Source organism: Bos grunniens, chromosome 20 (genome assembly GCF_055505025.1).
Source record: "Bos grunniens cultivar Pamir isolate PY7600 chromosome 20, Bosgru_T2T1.0, whole genome shotgun sequence".
Taxonomy (NCBI): domain Eukaryota; kingdom Metazoa; phylum Chordata; class Mammalia; order Artiodactyla; family Bovidae; genus Bos; species Bos grunniens.
The window spans coordinates 32588158-32612546 of NC_141184.1; the positions used below are offsets into that span (position 1 = coordinate 32588158).

General features: G+C 41.0%; 1 protein-coding gene across 2 annotated transcripts in view; it reads left to right on the top strand.

The window, feature by feature from the left end:
• TTC23L (tetratricopeptide repeat domain 23 like) overlaps positions 1-22450 on the top strand; it is a 67779-nt gene extending 45329 nt beyond the window's left edge. Inside the window, exons 9-13 of one of the 2 annotated variants that reach the window (XM_086361362.1) lie at positions 1081-1208; positions 8305-8454; positions 11304-11386; positions 20351-20457; positions 22376-22450. In XM_086361362.1, coding sequence (XP_086217488.1) covers positions 1081-1208; positions 8305-8454; positions 11304-11386; positions 20351-20432 — 443 coding nt within the window. In that variant the 3' untranslated portion in view covers positions 20433-20457; positions 22376-22450. Of the gene's footprint in view, positions 1-1080; positions 1712-8304; positions 8455-11303; positions 11387-20350; positions 20458-22375 lie in introns of those variants that run through there. The other variant, XM_086361355.1, reaches the window with a different exon arrangement.
• Positions 22451-24389: the final 1939 nt, after the last annotated feature.

Below are 24389 nucleotides of genomic sequence, written 5' to 3' on the forward strand. Positions count from 1 at the left end.
TAACGCTAGAAGGCAGTGGGAAATACTGCAGGAAAATTCAGCCAAGAATTGTACATCCCACAAAACTATCCTTCAGAAATAAAGGTGAGATAAAGACATTTCTGGGTAAAAAAATCAGGATTTATTGGTAGCAGCCTTGTCATAAAAGAAACACTAAAGGAAACCCTCAGGCTGAAAGAAAATGACAGCAGATGGTAAGTCATCCACAGAAAGGAATGGAATTGGAACTGATAAGTATGGGGGGAAATACAGTAGATTATATTCACATACACAAATATTCGTCAGCTTGTGAATGTGTAAACAAATGTCATATATCCATATGATAGAAAAATACTCATTTAGAAAAAGGAGTGAAGTACTAACTCATACAACAACATGGATGAACCTCAAAACAGCATGCTACATGAAAGAATCAGCTTGAAAAGACTACCTATTGTGTGATCACATCATGTATCATGGTTACGTAACTATTACAGACTGTATAATTACAATGGGTGAATGTGTGTTATACAGTTTATACCTAAATACAGTGGCTAAAAAATGTTAGTGCCTGTTCCCAAGTGATGTATATGGAGATAATTTTCATTTTCTTTTTGCTTCTCTGCATTTTGTAGATTGATTACAAAAATATCTATTATGTTTGGAATAAAAGACATCATTGGAAGTAAAATTTTAAACAATAACAACTGTAAATTTAAAATTCTTTTAAAATCAAAACTCACTCTCTCCACACACATACTCTCAACAGGAACCCCAACAAATGGCAATCTCTGTAAGACTTTAAATAAAAATATAGTCTTCCATTGCACAGGAGAGTTTAATTTGTGGTTATTTTAGGTCTTAGAATAAGACTGTTCAGACATAAGCTTTCTTTTCCTACAGAAAATCCATGCATTTCATCAAAAAATAAAATTAGAACTTCATCTGATGCCATCAAACTATATCTCAGACTGTTTGAAGCTTTTATGAGTCCTGGAAAGAGGACAGCTATGGGCTGTCTAATTGACTGAGCCAAAGTTGAAATTAGACACTTGTAAAGGTTAGCATATTGCCTTAAATAATTGTTTCCCTTTTATGCAGATGCTGTTGGGCTGTATTTTATGAAAAGCATCACTGCATATCAAACAACATTAGGCCCAGAGGATTATGAAACACTGACAACTGTTGAAGAATTTTGCAAATGGCTTGTTCAAAATGGGGAAAAGCGGGTAAATATTATCAGCTCACAAATGTAATTGCTAGATTGTTTGTTAGATGGAGGCAACCTTTTTCATTTCATAATTCAGAAAGTCCGATGCTGTAAAGAACAATATTGCATAGGAACCTGGAATGTTAGATCCATGAATCAAGGTAAATTGGAAGTGGTCAAACAGGAGATGGCAAGAGTGAACACTGACATTTTAGGACTCCGTGAACTAAAATGGACCAGAACAGATGAATTTAATTCAGATGACCATTATATCTACTACTGTGGGCAAGAATCCATTTGGAAGAAATGGAGTAGCCTTCATAGGCAACAAGAGTCTGAAAGGCAGTACTTGGGTGCAATCTCAAAAATGACAGAACGATCTCTGTTTCCAAGGCAAACCATTCAATATCACAGTAATCCAAGTCTATGCCCCAACCACTAATGCTGAAGAAGCTGAAGTTGAATGGTTCTATATGAAGACCTACTGAGCTGAGCACCGAAGAATTGATGCTTTTGAATGGTCGTGTTGGAAAAGACTCTTGAGACTCCCTTGGACTGCAAGGAGGTCCAACCAGTCCATCCTAAAGGAGATCAGTCCTGAGTGTTCATTGGAAGGACTGATGTTGAAACTGAAACTCCAATACTTTGGCCACCTGATGCAAAGAGTTGACTCATTTGAAAAGACCCTGATGCTGGGAAAGATTGAGGGAGGGAGGGGAAGGGAGTGACAGAGGATGAGATGGTTGGATGGCATCACCGACTTGATAGACATGAGTCTGGGTAAACTCTGGGAGTTGGTGATGGACAGGGAGGCTTGGCATGCTGTGGTCCGTGGGGTTGCAAAGAGTCGGACATGACTGAACTGAACTGATGGAGACCTACGAGACCTTCTAGAACTAACACCAAAAAAAGATGTCCTTTTCATCATAGGGGACTAGAATGCAAAAGTAGGAAGTCAAGAAACACCTGGAGTAATAGGCAAATTTGGCCTTGGAGTACAAACAAAGCAGGGCAAAGGCTAACAGAGTTTTGCCAAGAGAACACACTGGTCATAGCAAACACCCTCTTCCAACAACACAAGAGATGACTCTCTACATGGACATCACCAGATGGTCAATATCAAAATCAGATTGATAATATTCTTTGCAGCCAAAGATGGAGAAGCTCTATACAGTCAGCAAAAACAAGACTGGGAGCTGACTGTGGCTCAGATCATGACTCCTTATTGCAAAATTCAGACTTAAATTGAAGAAAGTATGGAAAACCACTGGGCTTCTCTGGTGGCTTAGCTGGTAAAGAATCCACCTGCAATCTGGAGACCTGCATTCAATCCCTGGGTTGGGAAAATCCCCTGGAGAAGGGCATGGAAACCTACTCTAGTATTATGGCCTGGAGAATTCCATGGACTGTTTAGCCCATGGGGTTGCAAAGAGTCAGACACGACTGAGTGACTTTCACTTCTTCTAGGGAAAACTACTAGGCCATTCAGGTATGACCTAAATCAAATCCCTTATGATTATACAGTGGAAGTGACAAATAGATCAGGGGATTAGATCTGATAGACACAGTGTCTGAAGAACTATGGATGGAAGTTCATAACATTGTACAGATGTTTGGTGGTGATCAAAACCATCCCCAAGAAAAAGAAATGCAAAAAGGCAAAATGGCTGTCTGAGGAGGCCTTAAAGTTTGCTGAGAAAAGAAGAGAAGTGAAAGGCAAAGGAGAAAAGGAAAGATATACCCATCTGAATGCAGAGTTCCAAAGAATAGAAAGGAGAGATAAGAAAGCCTTCCTAAGTGAACAGTGCAAAGAAATAGAGGAAAACAATAGAATGGGAAAGACTAGAGATCTCTTCAAGAAAATTAGAGATACCAAGGGAATATTTCATGCAATCAGATCAGATCAGATCAGTCGCTCAGTCGTGTCCGACTCTTTGCGACCCCATGAATCACAGCACGCCAGGCCTCCCTGTCCCTCACCAACTCCCGGAGTTCACTCAGACTCACGTCCATCGAGTCAGTGATGCCATCCAGCCATCTCATCCTCTGTCGTCCCCTTCTCCTCCTGCCCCCAATCCCTCCCAGCATCACAGTCTTTTCCAATGAGTCAACTCTTCGCATGAGGTGGCCAAAGTACTGGAGTTTCAGCTTCAGCATCATTCCCTCCAAAGAAATCCCAGGGCCGATCTCCTTCAGAATGGAGTGGTTGGATCTCCTTGCAGTCCAAGGGACTCTCAAGAGTCTTCTCCAACACCACAGTTCAAAAGCATCAATTCTTCGGCGCTCAGCCTTCTTCACAGTCCAACTCTCACATCCATACATGACCACAAGAAAAACCATAGCCTTGACTAGATGGACCCTTGTTGCAAAGATGGGCACAATAAAGAACAGAAATGGTATGGACCTAACACAGCAGAAGATATTAAGAAGAGGTGGCAAGAATACACAGAAGAACTATACAAAAAAGATCTTAATGACACAGATAAGCATGATGGTGTGATCACTCACCTAGAGCCAGACTTCCTGGAGTGCAAAATCAAGTGGGCCGTAGGAAGCATCACTACAAACAAAGCTAGTGGAGGTAATGGAATTCCAGCTGAACTATTTGAAATCCTAAAAGATGATGCTGTTGGCACCCAATATGCCAGCAAATTTTGAAAACTTAGCAGTGGCCACAGGACTGGAAAAGGTCAGTTTTCATTCCAATCTCAAAGAAAGGCAATGCCAAAGAATGTTCAAACTACTGCACAATTGCACTCATTTCACATGCTAACAATGGCAACCCACTCCAGTGTTCTTGCCTGGAGAATCCCAGGGATGGGGGAGCCTGGTGGGCTACCATCTATGGGGTTGCACAGGGTTGGACACGACTGAAGCGACTTAGCATCAGCAGCAGCAGCACACGCTAACAAAGTGAAAGTGAAGTGAAGTCAGTCAGTCATGTCCAACTCTTTGCGACCCCATGGACTGTAGCTTACCAGGCTCCTCAGTCCATGGAATTCTCCAGGCAAGAGTACTGGAGTGGGTTGCCATTTCCTTCTCCAGGGGATCTTCCCAACCCAGGGATTGACCAGGTCTCCCCCTTTGCAGGCAGATGCTTTACCGTCTGAGCCACTAGGGAAGCCCACACTCTAACAAAGTAATGCTCAAAATTCTCAAAGCGATGCTTCAACATTACATGAACTGAGAACTTCCAGATGTTCAAGCTGGATTTAGAAAAGGCAGAGGAACCAGAGATCAAATTGCCAACATCTGTTGGATCATAGAAAAAGGAAGAGAATTCCAGAAAAACATCTACTTCTGCTTCACTGACTACGCTAAAGCCTTTGATACACAACAAACGGTAGAAATTCTTCAAGAGATGAGAATATCAGACTACCTTACCTGCCTCCTGATAAAATTGTATGCTAGCCAAGAAGCAGCCATTAGAACTGGACATGGAACAACAGACTAATTCCCAATTGGGAAAGGTGTACGTCAAAGCTGTATATTGTCACCCTTCTTATTTAACTTCTATACAGAGTACATCATGTGAAATGCTAGGCTGGATGAAACATAAGCTGGAATCAAGATTGCCAGGAGAAACATCAATAACCTCAGATATGCAGTTGACACCACTCTTACGGAAGAAAGCGAAGAGGAACTAAAGAGCCTCTTGATGAAAGTGAAAAAGGAGAGTGAAAAAGCTGGCTTAAAACTCAACATTCACAAAACTAAGATTATGGCACCCCATCCCATCATTTCATGGCAAATAGATGGGCAAACAATGGAAACAGTGACAGATTTATTTTCTTGGGCTCCAAAATCACTGCAGATGGTGACTGCAGCCATGAATTTAAAAGACACTTGCTCCTTGGAAGAAAAGCTATGACCAACCTAGACAGCTTATTAAAAAGCAGAGACATTACTTTGTCAACAAAGGTCCGTCAGGTCAAAGCTATGGTTTTTCCAGTAGTCATGTATGGATGTGAGAGTTGGACCATAAGGAAAGCTGAGTGCTGAAGAGTTGATGCTTTTGAACTGTGATGTTGACGAACACTCTTGAGAGTCCCTTGGACTACAAGGAGATCAAACCAGTCAGTCCTAAAGGAAATCAGTCCTGAATATTCACTGAAAGGACTGATGCTGAAGCTGAAGCTCCTTTACTTTGGCTACCTGATGTGAAGAACTGACATTAGAAAAGACCTTGATGCTGGAAAGCTTGAAGGCAGTAGGCGGAGAAGATAACAGAGGACAAGATGGTTGCATGGCATCATCGACTTAATGGAAGTGAGTTTGAGCAAACTCCAGGAGATGGTGAAGGATAGGGAAGCCTGGCATGCTGCAGTTCATGGGGTTTCAAACAGTCAGACATGACAGAGTGACTGAGCAACAACATTCAGAAACGGAAGCTCAGAGGGGCTCAGGTAATCCCAGGAGTAAAAATAGGGCTGGTGCAGCTTGCAATATTAGCCAGGAAAAAAATAAGGCTGGTGCATGTTGCAATATTAGTTTTTTTTTTTAAGTATTTTTCCTGTATCTTGAAATATGAGCCCCTTCAAATCCAGGACACATATAATCTCTAGTCCTGTAAATTTAATATTTTAAGTCAAAATGGGCTTTCATCTTTAGATATAGCTAAGTGTTTTTTTTTGTTTTTTTTTTTTAACTCTTGATATATTATTTCCTTCTCAGTTTCTGGTCTTCAGCTCCTTATTGACCAAACTTTTTTTTTCACATTAAAAAAGAGTTATAGCCGTCAAAAGAAGCTTTTGATCGCTGACCTTTTTACTTAGAAGTCCGATGAGTCTAAACTCTTACTCAAAAACTTTGGACCTGAACTTAATATACTGAGTTTAGCATGAAGGCGATGAAGACCTCTATTTGTCATGAGATACCACATGACTTTGATCTGACCAAGTCAACTCTTTATTCTTTGTCAAGCATGTGAAGAAACAGTATAGATCTGACATGATCTTGTTGGCCATGTGACAACCAGTTTATGAATAGGGTGCTAGGCACATAATAGGAAAGGTTTTTTTTTGTTTTTGTTTTTTTCAAGGAATGAAGAAAAAGCTTCTTTTATTTCACACTTGAACATTTTTATAAATGATGACATTTTCTTTAGTTCTATTAATTGCCACTCATAGAGGCAAAAAACATGGTGACGATTTGCAATGTTTTCTATTATTTTTACAATGGCCTTGGGATTTTCTGTTGGTTTGGAAGATTAACGTGAGCTAGCAAAGCCACAGGTGTATCTAATATTTTAATTTAGTTTCCATGGTGTGAAGGCACTTGGTCAGAATCTCATAGCTTATTCTTGTTAGGTTCTGATACAGTGAACATCATGACTTTGTGATAAGACACCAATATCAATGCCTAACAGCTCTCTGCTTCTAACCACATGTACAAATCTCCTAGAGAGAGATACAGAAGCATTTGCATGCCAGCCAGGTGGCTCTGAATCTAAACTACAGGCAGGACTGTGGACAGATCACCTTTACTACTAGGAAATTAGCTCGACGAGGGCAAGGGTTTTTGTTTTGTTTACTGCTGTGTCCTCAGTGCCTGAAACGGTAACTGGTACATAGTAGGTGCTCAATAACTTGAATTACTTTGCTGAATTTCATAACACACTTCCCGTGGGATGTGCGTATGTGCTAAGTCACTTCAGTTTGACTTCAGTGTCTGACTCTTTGCAACCCTATGGACTGTAGCCCACCAGGCTTCTCTGTCCATGGGATTCTCCAGGCAAGAATACTGGAGTGGGTTGCCATGCCTTCCTCCAGGGGATCTTCCTGACCCAGGGTCTCCTACCTCTCCTGCATTGGCAGGTGGGTTCTTTACCACTACTGCCACCTGAAACCGAGGCCCCAAAGAAACTGATCTCAGGGAGACAGCAGTGAGCAGTCCTGAAGAGAGACCTTAGTTCCCTGCCCAGGAATTGAATGTGGGTAGCCTGGAAGAAAACCAGGAATCCTAGCTACTAGACCATCAGGGATAATTCCATTTTAAAAGGAGCTTTTTCTTCCACCCTTCAAGCCTGAGATGAGACCCTCAGCCTGTTCTAGAGGACCATCACAGAAACTCAGAAGATTTAGGAATTATGTTCCCTTGAAAAATAAATTTTTTTTTTCAAATAGAAGTTTAATCTGCCACTGATAAAAAATAAACAAGATCCACTAGCCAGAACTGCCATCTTCCAGGCTGAGAGTATCTCAGGCTTGAGAACAGGAGAAAAAGCTCCTTTTAAAATGGAATTGTTGACACTATTTTATCTTAGTATATTGAGTACAATTTATTTTCAACAAAAATATATGTGTGTGTATATTTATATATGTATTGACTATATAAAATGTCTATTACACACATATACACACACACATAATTTTTTAAAGAGAGTGCAATAAAGCAAATGTTGCAAAATAATTGCCAGTTGGTGAATCTGGGTGAAAATATTTTGTGTATTTATTCTACTATTCTTTCAGGTTTTCCGAAGGTTTGAAAACTTTCTTTAAAAGTCATTAAAAAAAAAAAAAGAGCAAGGGCTTGGGACTTCCTGGTGGTCCAGTGGTTAAGACTTCTCATTCTATTTCAGGGGGTGCCAGATCGATCCCTCATCAGGGAGCAAAGATCCCACATGCCTTGTGGCCAAAAAACCAAAACATAAAACAGAAACAATATTGTAACAAATTCAATAAAGACTTTAAAATTGTCCCCATTAAAAAAAAAAAAAAAAAGAGCAAGGGCTATGGAATTCAGACTGGCTGGTTTGAATCTTGACACTGCTGACTGTAGGCTGTGTGAGCTCAAGCAAGATCCTTTGCCTTTATTAGTTTCCATTCCTTCATCTAGAAAAGAGTATAATAACATTTCTCTGTTGTAGGGTAGTCATAGAGATGAAATAACATTGTCCATGTGAATTAACTACTATAATTAATTATAAGCTTGGAACCTCAACTCTTCTAGGTAATGGAAACATTACCTAGATGACATATCACACCCGACTGACTGATCCTGGTGGGTTGTGCCATTGTGGGGTAGGATGCCTCCTGTAGAGAACAATACAACCAGCATGCTCCTTCAGAATTGCCAGGCGAATTAAATGTATGTATTTTTTTTTAATCCCCTAGGAGGCTTATAGACTGCTAAAGGCTTCATTGAGATCTCAGGTCATCAGCTATGGTGACTGTAGTGAAAAAGTGGCTGAAACACTTTATAACATGGGCAAGATCTGCTTTGCCAAAGGAGAGCTCAGAAAGGCAGTTCAACTGCTAAGGAAGGTAAATACTGGCTGGTTTTGTTACATTTGCTCCCAAGCCTGTAAGCACAATGTGAGGGGAGGGATGTGTGTGTGTGTGTATTTTCCCTTTGCTTCCTTTTCTCTCGCCCTCCTTCCTTCCTTCTCTCTTTTTCAAAGTAAAGTGTTCTCTTTTGAATATTCTCCACATTGTTAGATGTGCTGAGGAAGAATATGACTATAGAAACTTTTATTGTGTCCATGCCTGGACCAGAGTCTTAAAAGAGTAACACTCTAATCCTGAAATCTTGGTATGTCAGCAGCAGAATCTTGAGGAAGGACTCGAGGTTGTGTTAGAACAAGGAACACTTTGTACAGCCATCCTTACTCAAGTACTGATTCCTAGGATCCTAGAAGTTTATTCCCTAGTAGTAGGATGTGGCAAGAGGTGTGACTAACAGTTGTTCAACCAGTCAGCTTACTAACAGACCAAGCTTAAGACTTAGTAACATTAGTAGTGATGTCTCTACTTAAAACCCAGCTTTGTTCAATGTCAGAGGAAAAGTTAGTATAAATCAGCTAATATTCATGAAAGTGAAAGTGAAAGTTACTCAGTCATGTCCAACTCTTCGTGACCCCATGGAGTATACAGTCCATGAAATTCTCCAGGCCAGAATACTGGAGTGGGTAGCCTTTCCTTTCTCCAGGGCAGAGTCAAAAGCAGTCCACACATGTATATTGCCAAATGTCAGGACTGGATACATTTTATCTCCTTTCAGGTTAACTAAATGTAATCAGAAAATACGTATTAAAATAGTAAGTAACAGAAGAAAGGAGGCTTCATTTTGAAGGTTAAGGGAAAACAAAAACCCTGTGAAAATATAAGGTCACAACAACTTCTTCAGGGAAGGATAAACACATGGCTGGCAGCTCTGTCATGGAATCATAAACCTGTAAGAAGAGAAAACTTTAAAATGAATGGATCACAGTTTGAGGCAAAAAGATGAGATGAAATTAAATTTTTAAGGGTGAATTAAGGAATTTCAGGAAAACAAATTTGAAACAATTCAATCCGGATTGAAAATATTGAAGAGAATCTTAACATGCTGAGTGTTGTTGAGCAATATTCCCCAAATCTAGGATTGCAACAGAACAAAACAAATTTGTAAAACAAAATAAAAATGAAACAGAAAACAGATTCCTGAGTCCCACCCTATTAAATCAGATATTCTAAGACTGGTGTCCAGAATCTGTATTTTTAATCCTTTTTAGCCAAAGAATTCTAATCTATTTCTGAAGAGAGACTGTAATATCAGTACTTGAAATAGAAACAGTAATTAAAGAAATCATTGAAGATAATTTTTATGAATCATAAAAGACCACATTGTAAGGGTTTGCTTACCATATTCCACACAAAATCAATGAAAGGAGAGCCCCAGCTAGATCTTACCTAGCAATGAAGGCTCTGCCCTCCATTTGGAATAGGGATTCAACCTGAATCTTTGTTTGGATGCCAGACATTGTGTATTTTACATTGCTGAGTATTGGATATTTTTGTGTTCCTGTAAGTATTCTTGAACTTTGTTCTGGAATTCAGTCAAATTACTTTGTTGTGAAATTTTGTTACACTAGAGTTTGGTCCTTTTAGATCTTGCTTTTAAGATTTGTTAGATGGGACAAGGGCTCATTTAGTCAAGGGCTGTTTATCCCCCATTTCTGAAACAAAAGTGTCAGTACCTCTGAGTAGCCCACCCAATGCTCCACGACAACGTGGCTTTCCAGTCTGGCTGGTGGGAACAGGCATTGTACCTGGCTGTATGTAAACACTGCCCTGTTCCCTCTGGGACCTGCAGATGATTCTTTTCTCAAGCCTTGGGCAATTTTTACATGTCTGTGTTAATCAGTACTCTCCTGAATACAGTTATCCCTCTGTGTCTGTGGGGGATTGGTTCTAGGACTCCCCACCCACCCTCTTCGCCAACACCAAAGTCTGCAGATGCTCAGTCTCTAGTATAAAATGGTGTAGTACAGTCAGCCCCACTGTACCTGCACTGGTCAGCTATATTTGAAGGGGATAATCGGCAGATACAGATATTCTTTTTCTGTGCAGCTGTCTCTCCTCTGTTACTCTGCCCTAAGAATCTTCTGAGAGTCTGAGCTCCATATCCTCAATTCAGGACGCTTGCTGAGCTCCACTTCCCTGCATCAAAGCTTGGAGAGGCTCTCACAGTAGTAATCTGGGGAAGTCGTAGGGTTTACTTCACTTGTTTTCCCTCTCTCAGGAACACCGCCTTTTGTTGCCCAATGTTCACTGTCTTGAAGATCGTTTCAAATATATTTTGTCTACTTTTTCTTTTTTGATTGTTTCATTTGGGAGGGTAAATCTGGTGCCTGCAATTCCATCTTGATTGGATCGAGAGAGAGATCAGCAGTTAAGTTTACAATGGAAAACTGCTTAAGGGTAAAGTTATGTAGCATAAGAATGCAATGCAAATTTGGGACTCATACACTGATTTCGTTTATATCCATCCATTTGGTTACAACTATTTGGAAAATCCTGATAGAAACCACGGCTGTAATTCTGGTGGAGACCACTCTAGGTTTTAGATAGGTGTGCTGTCAGTTTTCAGGCCCGTTACTTAGATTATCCATAGCCACGGATGGTAGTGGAAGCTTCAGCAAAGCAGAAGGGAGAAGCTCAGAGGGGTCAGAGCCTTCAGTTCAGACTCCTTCCTGCTTAGTAGGGAAGCAGGAGGAAACAGAAGTTCAGCCTTTTGAAATGTAAACCTGTGACATCTCAGTTCCACTTGTGCTATCCTGAGTTTGATTTATAGTTAAGGTGCTTGCTATCTGCTTCTCTTTAACTTACTATGTTTCTCAACTTGCCTGCAGTGTCTGATGATTCAAATACTCATATATGGAGATGAGCACAGTAAAAGCAGAGACACAAAAAACCTCCTGACCCTAATGCAGAGGTGAGTTCTGGTCCTGATCATCAACCAAGTCTTCAGTGTGGATATACGCATAGCATGGCCTCTCCCAGATTCATTTATTTGGGGTGATTCACCTCTATTATTCTTGTTAGGCAAAATGCCAACCTGTACTTTGGATGAGGTCAAATTCTAACCTGGAGGTACCTAGCCAATTTCTAGTAGTCTTTCGAACCCAAAGCTATAGGGATCTGCTGAAATAATATTTAGTATTTATATCTCCTTCAATGCTGAATGTTATAACCAAATCCCACTAGACTGTCTCAGCTAACAGAGTGATAGATACAAATTAGGTTTATAACAAAGTAAGTGAATACATTAAACTTACTTTTCTTGCTGAATATATAAAATCTAAGTCCCTAAACATAAGGCAAGTTTCACGGAGGGGCAGGAAATATTAATAGTTGTCTCCAAAAGTAATAATTTAAGAACCTCTTCAGATTCATTTTAAAAAATGTTTAAAATTTCAGCCAAAGACAGTGTTTTGTGCTGACTTGCCCCTTTATTTATCCTTGGCATATCATTGCTGTTTATTTCAGAATGATGTTGATCCTGAACTGTTGTCTTTTGTTGAGTGTGTGTTAAATCCCTAAAACTGAGCTAGGTCCTATCCATAAAGAACCTAAGCCTGACAAACACCCTACACAATAGCTCTCATTTGCCAGAAGGAGTCTGATATTCTGTAAAGGAACATGCTTAAATTCATGTAAGTCCTGGAGGTTTAGATCCAAGCAAGTGTGACTCTAAAGGCCATGTGCTTTCCCCTTAGAGCCCTTTAACAAAGAAGGGTGCCATTATGGGGTGAGAGTTAGGATTCTGATTGCTTTTCATTGGAGGTGATTCATAGTTAGTACTTTCTCATCAGGTTGGCCAGGTGGGGAACAAGCTGGGCACAGAGAATTCATGCAGCCCATCTTGTCCCCACCTGCCTCAGTCAGAATCACACCTAAAAGAAGCCCAGCAGAAGACTGTCTCATGTTTCCTCTTACCCAGGACAGCACGTTCTCTAGCCTCTCTCAGAGATGCCCATGGTAGGAGGGGATATGGGGAACTCTGCCCCCTGCCCACTGGTGTATGTGAAAGTATGTCCTCTTAGTAACCATCAGTTCAGTTCAGTTCAGTTCAGTTGCTCAGTCATGTCTGACTCTTTGTGAATCCATGGACTGCAGCACACCAGGCCTCCCTGTCCATCACCACCAGCTCCTGGAGTTTACTCAAACTCTTGTCCATTGAGTCAGTGAAGCCACTCAACCATCTCATTCTCTGTCTTCCCCTTCTCCCACCTTCAATCTTTCCCAGAATCCGGGTCTTTTCAAATGAGTCAGTTCTTTGCATTACATGGCCAAAGTACTGAAGTTTCAGTTTCAGCATCAGTCTTTCCAATGAATATTCAGGACTGATTTTCTTTAGGATGGACTGGTTGGATCTCTTTGCAGTCCAAGAGACTCTCAAGAGTCTTCTTCAACACCACAGTTCAAAAGCATCAATTCTTTGGTGCTCAGCTTTCTTTATAGTCCAACTCTCACATCCATACATGACTACTGGAAAAACCATAGCTTTGACTAGATGGACCTTTGTTGGCAAAGTAATGTCTCTGCTTTTTAATATTCTGTCTAGGTTGGTCATAACTTTTCTTCCAAGGAGCAAGTGTCTTTTAATTTCATGGATACAGTCACCATCAGTGATTTTGGAGCCCCCCAAAATAAAGTCTCTCATTGTTTCCCCATCTACTTGCCATGGAGTGATAGGACCAGATGGCATGATCTTCGTTTTCTGAATGTTGAGTTTTAAGCCAGCTTTTTCACTCTCCTCTTTCACTTTCATCAAGAAGCTCTTTAGTTCTTCTTCACTTTCTGCCATAAGTGTGGTGTTATCTGCATATCTGAAGTTATTGATATTTCTCCCAGCAATCTTGATTCCAGCTTGTGCTTCATCCAGCCCAGTGTTTCTCGTGATGTACTCTGCATATAAGTCAAATAAGCAAGGTGACAATATACAGCCTTGACGTACTTCTTTCCCGATTTGGAGCCAGTCTGTTGTTCTATGTCCAGTTCTAACTGTTGCTTCCTGACCTGCATACAGATTTCTCAAGGCATTTCTCAGGTGGTCTAAGTACTCCAAACTCTTTAAGAATTTTCCACAGTTTGCTGTGATCCACACAGTCAAAGGCTTTGGCATAGTCAATAAAGCAGAAGTAGATGTTTTTCTGGAATTCTCTTGCTTTTTGACGATCCAGTGGATATTGGCAATTTGATCTCTGGTTCCTCTGCCTTTCCTAAAACCAGCTTGAACATTTGGAAGTTTTCAGTTCACATACTGTTGAAGCATCGCTTGGAGAATTTTGAGCATTACTTTGCTAGAGTGTGAAATGAGTGCAGTTGTGCAGTAGTTTGAGCATTCTTTGGCATTGCCTTTCTATGGGATTGGAATGAAAACTGACCTTTTCCAGTCCTGTGGCCACTGTTGAGTTTTCCAAATTTTCTGGCATATTGAGTGCAGCACTTTCACAGCATCATGTTTCAGGATTTGAAATAGCTCAACTGGAATTCCATCACCTCCACTAGCTTTGTTCGCAGTGATGCTTCCTAAGGCCCACTTGACTTTTCACTCAAGGATGTCTGGCTCTAGGTGAGTGATCACACCATCGTGATTATCTGGGTCGTGAAGATCTTTTTTGAATAGTTCTTCAAATGTTCAGAAACCATAAGAACATTAATAATAACTGTAATGTAGAACTTATACCAATCACCTCATGTTATAAAATACATATACTATTTCTGACTCATAAATAACCCTATTTGGTAGGTGTTTTTATCTTTCATGTTCAGGTGGTGAAACTGGTAGTCAGAAAGTTTGAGTATCTTGTTTAAAATCATCTAGCCAGTACTGTGGTAAGATTTGAACCCAGATCTGTTGTATTTCAAAAATGTACTGCCTTTCACTCTGTAACAGGGATTCTGACTTTGAGGAATTTGAGAATACATATGGGGGCACCTGGCCAGCAGGCATGTCCCCAGAGTCTCATTTTACATATGGTGGAACTGAGTACAGATCACATTCAAGTTAAATTTCCCAGGAGGAGGAAGAGCTGGGATGTGAACGTAGGTCTCTCACTCCAGAATGTGCCCTTCATATGGAAGGTAGCCTACTCTCTGAAGGCAGGCTCTCTGGATTTTAAATCAGGCTCCATCACTCAGCTCTCTGACCTGGGTGAGGTTACTTAACCTCTCTCAACCTCTATTTATTCATCAGTAAAATAGCAGTGCCTTCCTTGAAAAGTGGGTTTTTCTGAGACTTAATAAGATCACATATAATACAGCACTTAGATCAGGGCCTGACAGGTCTTGAGTACTGAGTGAATGTTGGCATAAGAATAAAATTATAATAAGAATTATCTTTCTGAGGTGCTGGAGATAATAGATCAGATATCACCTATTACTTCCCAGGTGGCACTAGTAGTAAAGAACCCACCTGCCAGTGAAGGAGACATAAGAGACTCAGGTTCTATCACTGGGTTGGGAAGATCCCCTGGAGGAGGGTGTGGCAACCCACTCCAGTATTCTTGCCTGGAGAATCCCATGGACAGAGGAGCCTGGCAGGCTACAGTCCATAGGATTGCAGAGTTGGACATGACTGAAGTGACTTAGCATGCAAGAGTGATGGGTAAAGAGTATTGCTAGAGTCAGCCCTGTCATCTTAACCTGCCTCTGCCGCTTACTATACATAACCTTGGGAAAATCACTTAACTTCTGAGCCTTGCTTTCTCCATCACTAAAATGCAGATAATAGTATATCACATAGAGTTACTGTGAGCTTTAAATAAAATAATGTATATAACATGCATAGGCTAGTGCCTGACAGAGTATGTTCTCAGTAAATGTTAGCCAAGCATCCTTTCCTCTGCATTATTCTGTACTATACAGCCTTTTGCTTCTAGGGAAGTGGGTCACAATATTTGAAATTGTAATTGTGATTAATTGTTAGACAGTATTACAATATGTTTGTGTTTGAGAATTTGAATCTGAACATACTAGGTACACTTTGTACTTTAGAGGTAATAATGAAACTAAAAGAGCAAAACATGTAGTTTCAGACAAGAAATGCTTGTTCCTCAAAACCGAAAGCAAAAGTTCTACTCAGCTTGTATTTGAAAAGAGAAACTCCAGAATAGCTGGAGTGAATCCATTGCCTCAGTAGCCTGAGTTCGCTTTCCACCTCCGCGTCTCAGTGTTCCTTGTCCTCCATGATTTGAAAAGAATCATAGGAGCGGGAGAAATTAAGAGGCATTGGAATAACCCAATTCAGATCCCAGGTAGTATGAACTTCTTTTGGTTCTTGGAGACTAATTCCTCTCTTTGTAAATTCAATGAAACCTAGACATACCAGGAAGGCACATGGAAGGGGAAGGATCTTAAGGACTCTGCTGTAGCAGAAGTCGAGTCAGTAAAGGTTTGTTTCCCTGAAACAAGTCCATATCTCATCCCTCAAGAACCACTGAGCAAAGCCATAGGAGTTGTTGCCAAAGCCCAGATGTCAAAAAAAAGAGGGGAAAAAAAAAAAAAAACCTAGTCCAGGAATTGTTCTCTTTGCTTGAGCATCTTGCTGGAATAATCAGCCCCAGATGTCCTGGAACTCTGCTAGTTTTCCGATGTGTTCTTGTGCTTTCTACCCCACCTCCTCCGGAAACCCAGTGACAACATTCACTGGGCTTTCATTGCCAGGAGCCCAAATTCCTGGCTTCTGCAGCCTCTGCAAAGAAGTGAAAGCAGAATTGGCTGCATGAATTAGGAGTTAATTCCAAGGTTAAATGTTTGTTAGTTGCACGGGCCTCAAGTAAGATCTTAGTGTATAGAAAAGGTGCAGAAAATCTGATTTAGAAGTAAACATTGAGATTGTTTAGTCTGACTTTTACCTAAATCACAAGTGGACTTCAGTTTTAATCATTTATTTATCAAGCTCCCTCTAGGCTCTAGAAAATACTCAGATTTTTAAGATATAGTCCTTTTCCAAGAAAACAGACACACTGGACCAGATTACAAGTTAGTCTGCAGTAAAGCTTTAAGAAAAATGTAAACAGAGGACAAGTAATAAATTGTGAGCCTGGAAATGTAGGTGGAGACTGTGTGTATGCTGTGGGTAGGGGGCTGGGTCTTCAAAGAAAAGTAAAATATCAACGGGTAGGAAGCCAGCAGTGGGCATTTGACGTAGCACGACCAACAGCATAGTGCCATGGAGAGGCTTGACATTTCTGAGGAAAAGCAAGTGGCCTTGAGTTGTTGTAGTTGGAGGTATATGAGTAAGACTCATTGGAAAAGACCCTGATGCTGGGAAAGATTGAGGCAAGAGGAGAAGAGGGCGACAGATGATGAGATGGTTGGATGGCGTCATCAACTCAATGAACGTGAGTTTGAGCAAGCTTTGGGAGATGGTGAAGGACAGTGAAGCCTGACATGCTGCCGTCCATGAGGTCGCAAAGAGTCAGACATGACTTTGAACAACAATAGGAACATGCTGGAGATGTTTGGGAAGATAAATTGGGGTCTGATTATGGAATGTTTTCTGTGCCATGCTGATGAGTTTAGAATTTATTCTGTAGGCAGAAGATAACTATCAAAAAGTTTTGAGCAGGATGTGCCATGATCAGTTACTGGCTTTAGAACATTAACTGTCAGCCCTGGGAAGGATGGATGGGACCTGGGGAGACCACAGAAGTAGGGAGACCAGTTAGGAGGCAGATGCAACAGTGCAAGGGAGAGATGTTGAGAGCCTTAATTATCTAAAACCATAGTAGAAGGAACATGGAGAAGATGGATTGAGAGTAGTTTGGAGTCTCAAATTCGCAAGACCTTGGGAATTTGAGCCAATCAGATGTGAAGTATAATGGAGTCAGGGGCCCATTCAAAGGTGGCTTTAAAGTTTCTAGCTTGAGCAACTTGGTGAATGGCCATGCTATTAAGGAAAGCATATTGGCAGGACAAGGTTATCTTGGAGGATGTTTAGGGGGTCTGAAGAAGATAATTTCCATTTTGAATGTGTTAAGTTTGAGGTGCCCATAGTACATCTACTTGACAGTGTCTAATAGGCTGTGTGGACCAGAAACTCGAGATATATTAGAAGTTAAAGGAACGGATAAGAAATCCATGGATTATGTGTATGTCAAACAAGAAAACTTAGGAACTTTGGAGAATATTTACATTTGCTTTGGAGAGAACATATGTGGTAATTTTTAATCAAAATATAGAGGGCTCAAGAGTGAGCTCCCCACTTAGAGACATCCTGCATCTCCCTTTCTTCATCTAAAGAAATGCAAATAAGAGAAGTCTGTTTTACAGGTTTTATTTACTGTATGGCACATAGTAAGCTTCTGTGAAATGTTAATTATTGTAATTATTATATTATCCAGGGGTCATTCAGAAGGAGGAACTGGGAAGGAGACTCAGAAAGAGTCTTTAGAGAATTAGAAGAGTCAGGAAAAAACAGAAAGGAACTCACAGGAGGAGAAAGTTTCAGAAAAGGGTGTGGTCTTTGGCAATGTCACAAAAGACACGAAGGGGCAGTTTAAAGAAGAGGGATGCAATTGTCCAATAAACAGAAAGCAGGATTTCCAATCTCATACGGAATTTATAAATTCAAATGAAATATATTTACCACCTATTATATTGTGTGGTAGGGGCTTCCCAGGTGGCACCATGATAGAGAATCCACCTGCCAACACAGGGGATGCAGGAGACACAGATTTGATCCCTGGGTTGGGAAGATCCCCTGGAGAATGGAATGGCTGCCCACTCCAGTATCCTTGCCTGGAAAAGTCCATGGACAGAGGAACCTGGTGGGCTATAGTCAATGGAGTCACAAAGAGTGGGACACAACTGAGCACACACGCAAGAATATTTGTGAAAAGTACAGGTCATATAAACTCAGTCCTGTCAAAGATATGGGGAGATCAGCTCTCTAGTACCCTATGATGGAACTGTGGGTTGATATATATAACTATATATCTAGCTAGATAGGGCTTTGCTGGTGGCTCAGTGGTAAGGAATCCACCTGCCAATGCAGGAGATGGGGGTTTGATCCCTGTGTCGGGAAGGTCTCCTGGAGGAGGAAATGGCTACCTCCAGTATTCTTGCCTGGAAAATTTCACAGACAGAGGAGCCTGGCAGGCTACAGTTCATGGGCTCGCAAAGAGTTGAACACAACTGAGCAACTAATACACACACACACACACACACACACATCAGAAACTCACTCATTATCTCTCCAGGTGGCCTTTTCCAATTATAGACAGTTCTAATTGTTCGAATGCAAGGTCATGAGCTTGAGAGTCAGACAGACCTCTGTTTGAATCCAGGCTCCTCTACTTTCTGTGTGCCATAAGGCAAGTTATCCTAAGCCTCAGTTTTCTCTAATGAGGATTAGAATAGCATCTATAATAAGGAAAGATAATAAAGAGTAAATTAGATTATTCACATAAAAAATGTAGCACAGCATCTCATATATAGTAAGTGCCCAATAAATATTAGCTATTTTTGCAACTCTAGCTGGTCACCCATACTTACTGGAAGTATGAAGGCGTGGATCATTAACTTCAACTTTGTCCTTGTTAGCCATCTTTAGGAGAGCTGCATGCTGAAAAATTGCTTTTGAATAACTTTCAATGGCTCTTAAGCTGTAGAAGACAACAGAAGGATCCTTTTCTCTTGATAGGAGGGGAAAGGAGGAGAGTACCTCAATGCCCATTAACCTATTAGTGATCTACTGTCTTCTTGGTCAAAAATCTTTGTGAACAACAATTGCCTTTTCTGGGCTGAGGGACTAGGGAGAGAAAGCCAAAGAAAAGTAGGATAAAAAAGGAGGATTTGGGGGTGTTTATTTCCAGAGAAAATTGCAGTAAGTAGAACAGTGGATACGCTCAGTAAATTTTCTGTCAGCCAGACTAGTCTTGGGCAAGACCTTCGTGATGAAAGTTATGCTCCAGAAGCTAGATTGTTTCCAGGCTACTGCATTTATATTCTTTCCCTATCATTAGTATATATTCTAATGCCTCCTCTACAAAATTAAAGGAGAAAATATTCTGCCAGACCTTGGTGTATGAGTGGGTGGGGAGCAAAATCTGCTCTAACATCCAGGTGCCCAGGGGCAGTGGCCTTTCCAAATTAGGATTCTGGGAATAGCTAGCAACACTGGGACAGGCAGAGCAGTGAACACTTAGGAGCATGTAGCTCCCATACTAGGGTCTCCATGGAGGGGAACAGAGGCTGCTAAGTCACAAAGAGCCAACTCAGGGTACCTGGTCTTTGGTAGTGCATCAGGGGAACTTAATCAATGGCCACTCTGCCATGCCCACAAAAATGGAATGACAGGAGGCAGAGTGTGAATAGTGCAAGGAAAGCAAGTATATTTCACCACCTGGGCCCACTCTGGTAGTGATTTCCTAGAGTGATGCTTGAAGTTCCAGAGCAAAAGGCTAGGTCCGGTGGAGCCTGATTTATTATCATCATCTGCAGTGGGGCATGGGTGGGGGAAGAGCTAAACTTCTGCGACGGATTTGCGATTTACGCACAGAGTAAAGAGCAGTGTACCTTGAGTCCAGACATGTGTGTGAGTCCCAACTCTGCTATGAGATAGCTATGTGGCTTTAAGTAGCCTAAACATTCTAAGCCTCACTTTTCCTCATCTTCAACATTCCTTCAACAAATGTATCTGGTGAGCATCTACTACATCCTAGGTGCAGTTAGCGCTGCAGGTGGTAAATAAATAAAGATAAATAAAACGTGGCCATTACTGTGAAGGAGACAACTGTCTAGTGCAAGAGACGAGCATGAAAATAACGACAACGTGAAATACAGGTTCTGTAGGAGAAGTCTCTGCACTAAGAGCAGCAAGGAGAGACCATCTAAGAAGTCTGGAGAAGAATCATAGAGAGGGTTACATTCGAGTTGTTTCTTGAAGGGCGAGTAACAGTTCATCCAGATGGAGAAGAGAAGACATGCCGGGAAGAAGGCACTCTCTATGCAAAATCACAGCGGCCTGACAGAGGGCAGCGTTTGGAAGGAATGGTAAGTTCTTAATGGCTGCTCTAGGGGACAGGATTTCCTAAAGGGTATTGTAAGCAATGTTGATTCCAAGGGACGGAGGAGGAAGAAAGGCTCTGTGGCAGAAATGTGTGTAGGAAGAAACCAAATTGGATTACACAAAGTGACACAGGTTTATTTCCTGAAGTACTTCCCAGAACTTGTTACACACTAAACTTCCCCCACTGGCATGTTGGGAAGAAATGAATTTTTAAAACGCCACTGTATTTATATTTACCTGAATTCTTTGTAAACTGGTCAGTGATTTAAATTTTGGCAAATAAAAACTCATTTAGAACCACAAAGATAGTATCTTAGGTCTAGTTTTATTTAAAGCAAAAGGTAAATATAGCACATGTTTGAACTGAGGGTACACGAATACTTTGGCAGTTTGGTAACAAATTTGGGCCCTACTTTAGGGCATAATAAGTTACTTATGAAAGATGATTATCTCACCAATGAACTATTTTATCTGATCATAGAAACATGACTTCAACACATCTTGATGAACTAATTTTTCTTTATGATTCATGGTGGTTAAGAGCTCTAGGTGTGGAGACAGGACTGTTCAGACCCCAGCACCACCACTTTCTAGCTAATTCTGGTTTTCTCATCATAAGATGGGGATGAGAACAGTACCTATTTCTTAGTGTTGCTGCAAAAATGAGATAATGTAGGTAAAGTGGTTATTAGGTAATAAATGGCAATTATTTTCGTACTTACTGAAACCTGGGCTTTGACTTTATCACCTTCTAGCCATACCATTGCCAGTGAAGGAAAATGAGACAGGGGCTAGTATCTGAAAAGCCACTGTGAGGCTGGTGTGGAGAACATTTTGCCGGTTAACAGCTCAGAAGTGAGGTAGAGCTAACCCCTGGAAACGTTGTGTCATAGAGAAGACAGTCTAACACAGTTTCTTAAATGCACAGATGATGTATACACTGGATCAGCCAGAGGCGTTTCAGTACCTGATTTCAGGAAAGGGGACTCCTGCCACCTTGTGGTGAGAGAGCGAGGCCCAAGGCCGGTATCTAGTTGCAGTCCCTAGCAGAGATCCCTCTCAGGTCTCTGCCCACCCCTGATTTTATGAGACCCCTGGGCAACTGACTTAATTTGTGCCTACTTTTTTTTTCAGATTTGGAATCATATTATCTCTTGGTTTACTGATCAGGAAATTAAAGTGCCAGATAGCTTTCTGTATTTTATATGGTCCAGTAGTAGAATGAATAAGCCTTTACTGGGGCTTGCATATAAAAAAGCCTCAAGTTGCTCATAAAATTTTGTATCTCATATTTCTGTGGAACAGATTTTTTTCAGGCAAACGGGCCTGTGAAAACCACACTTGTTGCAGGCTTGAGGTCTAAATAGGAGGTGACTGAGGAACACTTAATAGAAACCGGGTTTCTGGATCAGAAAATCTCTTGGACTAGATTACTTCTAATTCCAGGCCAACTTCTCCAGTATCAGGAAACCAGCATATGGAAATCTTATGGCTGGGAATGATGATGAAAGATCCTCTTTTTAACAATTACAGTGCCTCTGGGCTCTAAATCTCTGTGCTCATGAGGAGAAATCACCTGAAAAGCATGAACAATATATACATGGCCCTAAATTAGATAATTTTTTTTCAGCTGTGATTAAATGCAATCCACATATCTTAGATACACCCCTCACCTGCTGTCTGAATCAAAGGAAGTCCCCTGCTCTTTAGGGAGAAAACCTAAGACTCTTTTGGAGGCCCTTTAGCAGAGTTAGCATTTTAGGGGGATGGTCACTTGGTGAAATAGTTGCCTAAGACTGAGTTCAGCCTTCTAGCTCAATAAGGCAGTGGTTGGTGCTAGAAGGAGGGAGAGATGTCAAAAGCCAAGAAAACATGCACAAATGGTTTTCTCCTTTCCTCTAGGTCTTCTGTTATCAGTAAAGGGAAAACCTCTATCCAGGATAGTCAACAATAAAGCCAACCTGTTGATAACAAGCATTCTTGACCACAAAATATATTTACCAACACCGACAGCAGTGGCAGATCAAAAACAGAACCAAGGATTCTGGGGGGAAAAAAAAGGTCCACTTGACAGTGGCATTACAGGTAAAATACGTATGGCCATTAGAAACCGGGATCCTGTTACCTGAGAGGAAGGAATCTTTTTTAGACACATGCTTTAAGTTAGTTTCTCATGTCACTGGGACTCCCATTACCTTCCATTTCCCCATTTCTAATTTCATTCTTTCCCATTCTGACTTTTAAAAAAAGTTCTGCAGTGCCTAAGTAGTTTATGTGTGAGCATTTTAATACAGTACTTATAAATATCTTTAGCCATAACCTGTTTAGGGTCCCTAAAATTGCTTTGTGTGAGGAAATGTTTGACCTTCTGGAACACTGACCTAACCTGGTTTACTGAAGTCATACCACATTAGAGCCATAAGGCCTTTTTGATTTTTGTAAATGAAGAAAACAGGACAAGAAGGGTTGATTCGTTTGTGGTCAGTCTCGTGACTATAAAGCAGATGGTCACCTGAATCACAGGAGACTACTCTTTCCATCCCACTATGCTGCCCCTACCAGACTGGATTAAAAAGACTTGTTTTGGGAATGGAATGCTCACCAGGGTTGTTAAAATAGAAATCCTAAGGCCCTGAATGGGCTTCCTTGGTGGCTCAGACGGTAAAGAATCTGCCTGCAATGCAGGGGACCTGGGTTCAATCCCTGGGTTGGGAAGATCCCCTGGAGAAGGAATGGCTACCCACTTCAGTATTGTGGCCTGGAGAATTCCATGGACAGAGGAGCCTGGCGGGCTACAGTCCATGGGGCTGCAGAGTCAGACACGACTGAGCGACTTTCAAAAAAAAAAAAAAAGGCCTTGAACCAGTGTGTGTTTAGGAAATTGGCAGTCTCAAATCATATTCCTTTGTGTGTTGAGGGACAGAGGAGAAATCAGATTCAGTTTGTACTATAGCTTTTATTTTTCCCTTGTTATCGCTCCTCAGTTACCTGAGCTGATTTAGTGGAGCTCAAACACCTGTGTCTTTGGGATCCACGTGTTTCTAAGAACATTTCTATCACTCATCAGTGCTTATACAACCACATCTTGGTTCTTCATTCAAGGTATTTTCTCATTTCATTCTGTTTCGTCTGTAAAACCTAGTAATCAGCCAGTATCCACAGTATTAGTAGTGAGCAGTGTTCTGCTGTGGCAGGAGGACATATATACTGGTTTATCCAGTGGTCTGGCCACAGACTGCTAGGCTTCCTCCTAGTAGCTGCCGCTGTCCCTCAGCTGATTCCAAGAGTGCTTTAAGCTTGGCACCCAGGAGCAGGGTTTCTGCTTACAGCTCTGGCCGAAGGCACCTATATTCCACTGACCTTCTCGGCAAGTACTTACAAACTAGTCACTCAGTGACTCACTGCAGATTTTAGCCCTGTTTGGAGATGGGACTGATGTTCTTGCCCAGAATATGCTGAGTTGACTAAAGCAGCCTCAGAAGAGTGGCTTGTTTTCACACACGCAGTTGAAAATAGTTTTTCAACAATGACTGTGATAAAAACAAAGTATTAGAAGTGGCCATTTTGGACTCCATTTTGGGTGGCACTAAAATTTAAAAATTTTACTATTTTGTGAGGTCCCAAAGTCTTAACATTTCCAAACTGACAAACCTCTATCAATAAAACAATAGCATAAAATGTGTAACCCTGTTGTCTCATCTTATTTTTAGTATCTCCAGTTTTTCTTTGTTGACAGTACAAAATTCCCACCTGTCCCCCAAGATTTTGATTTCAAAATGTTTTATGAAATGGTTTTAATATCCTCCTATCTGACAAAATAGAAAGCTGCCATCTATCTTGGTTCTAAAAGTTTAAAAATGTTACTATTTTTTGAAATCCCCAAGTTTTAAGAAACCACATTGGAAATGTTCAGCAC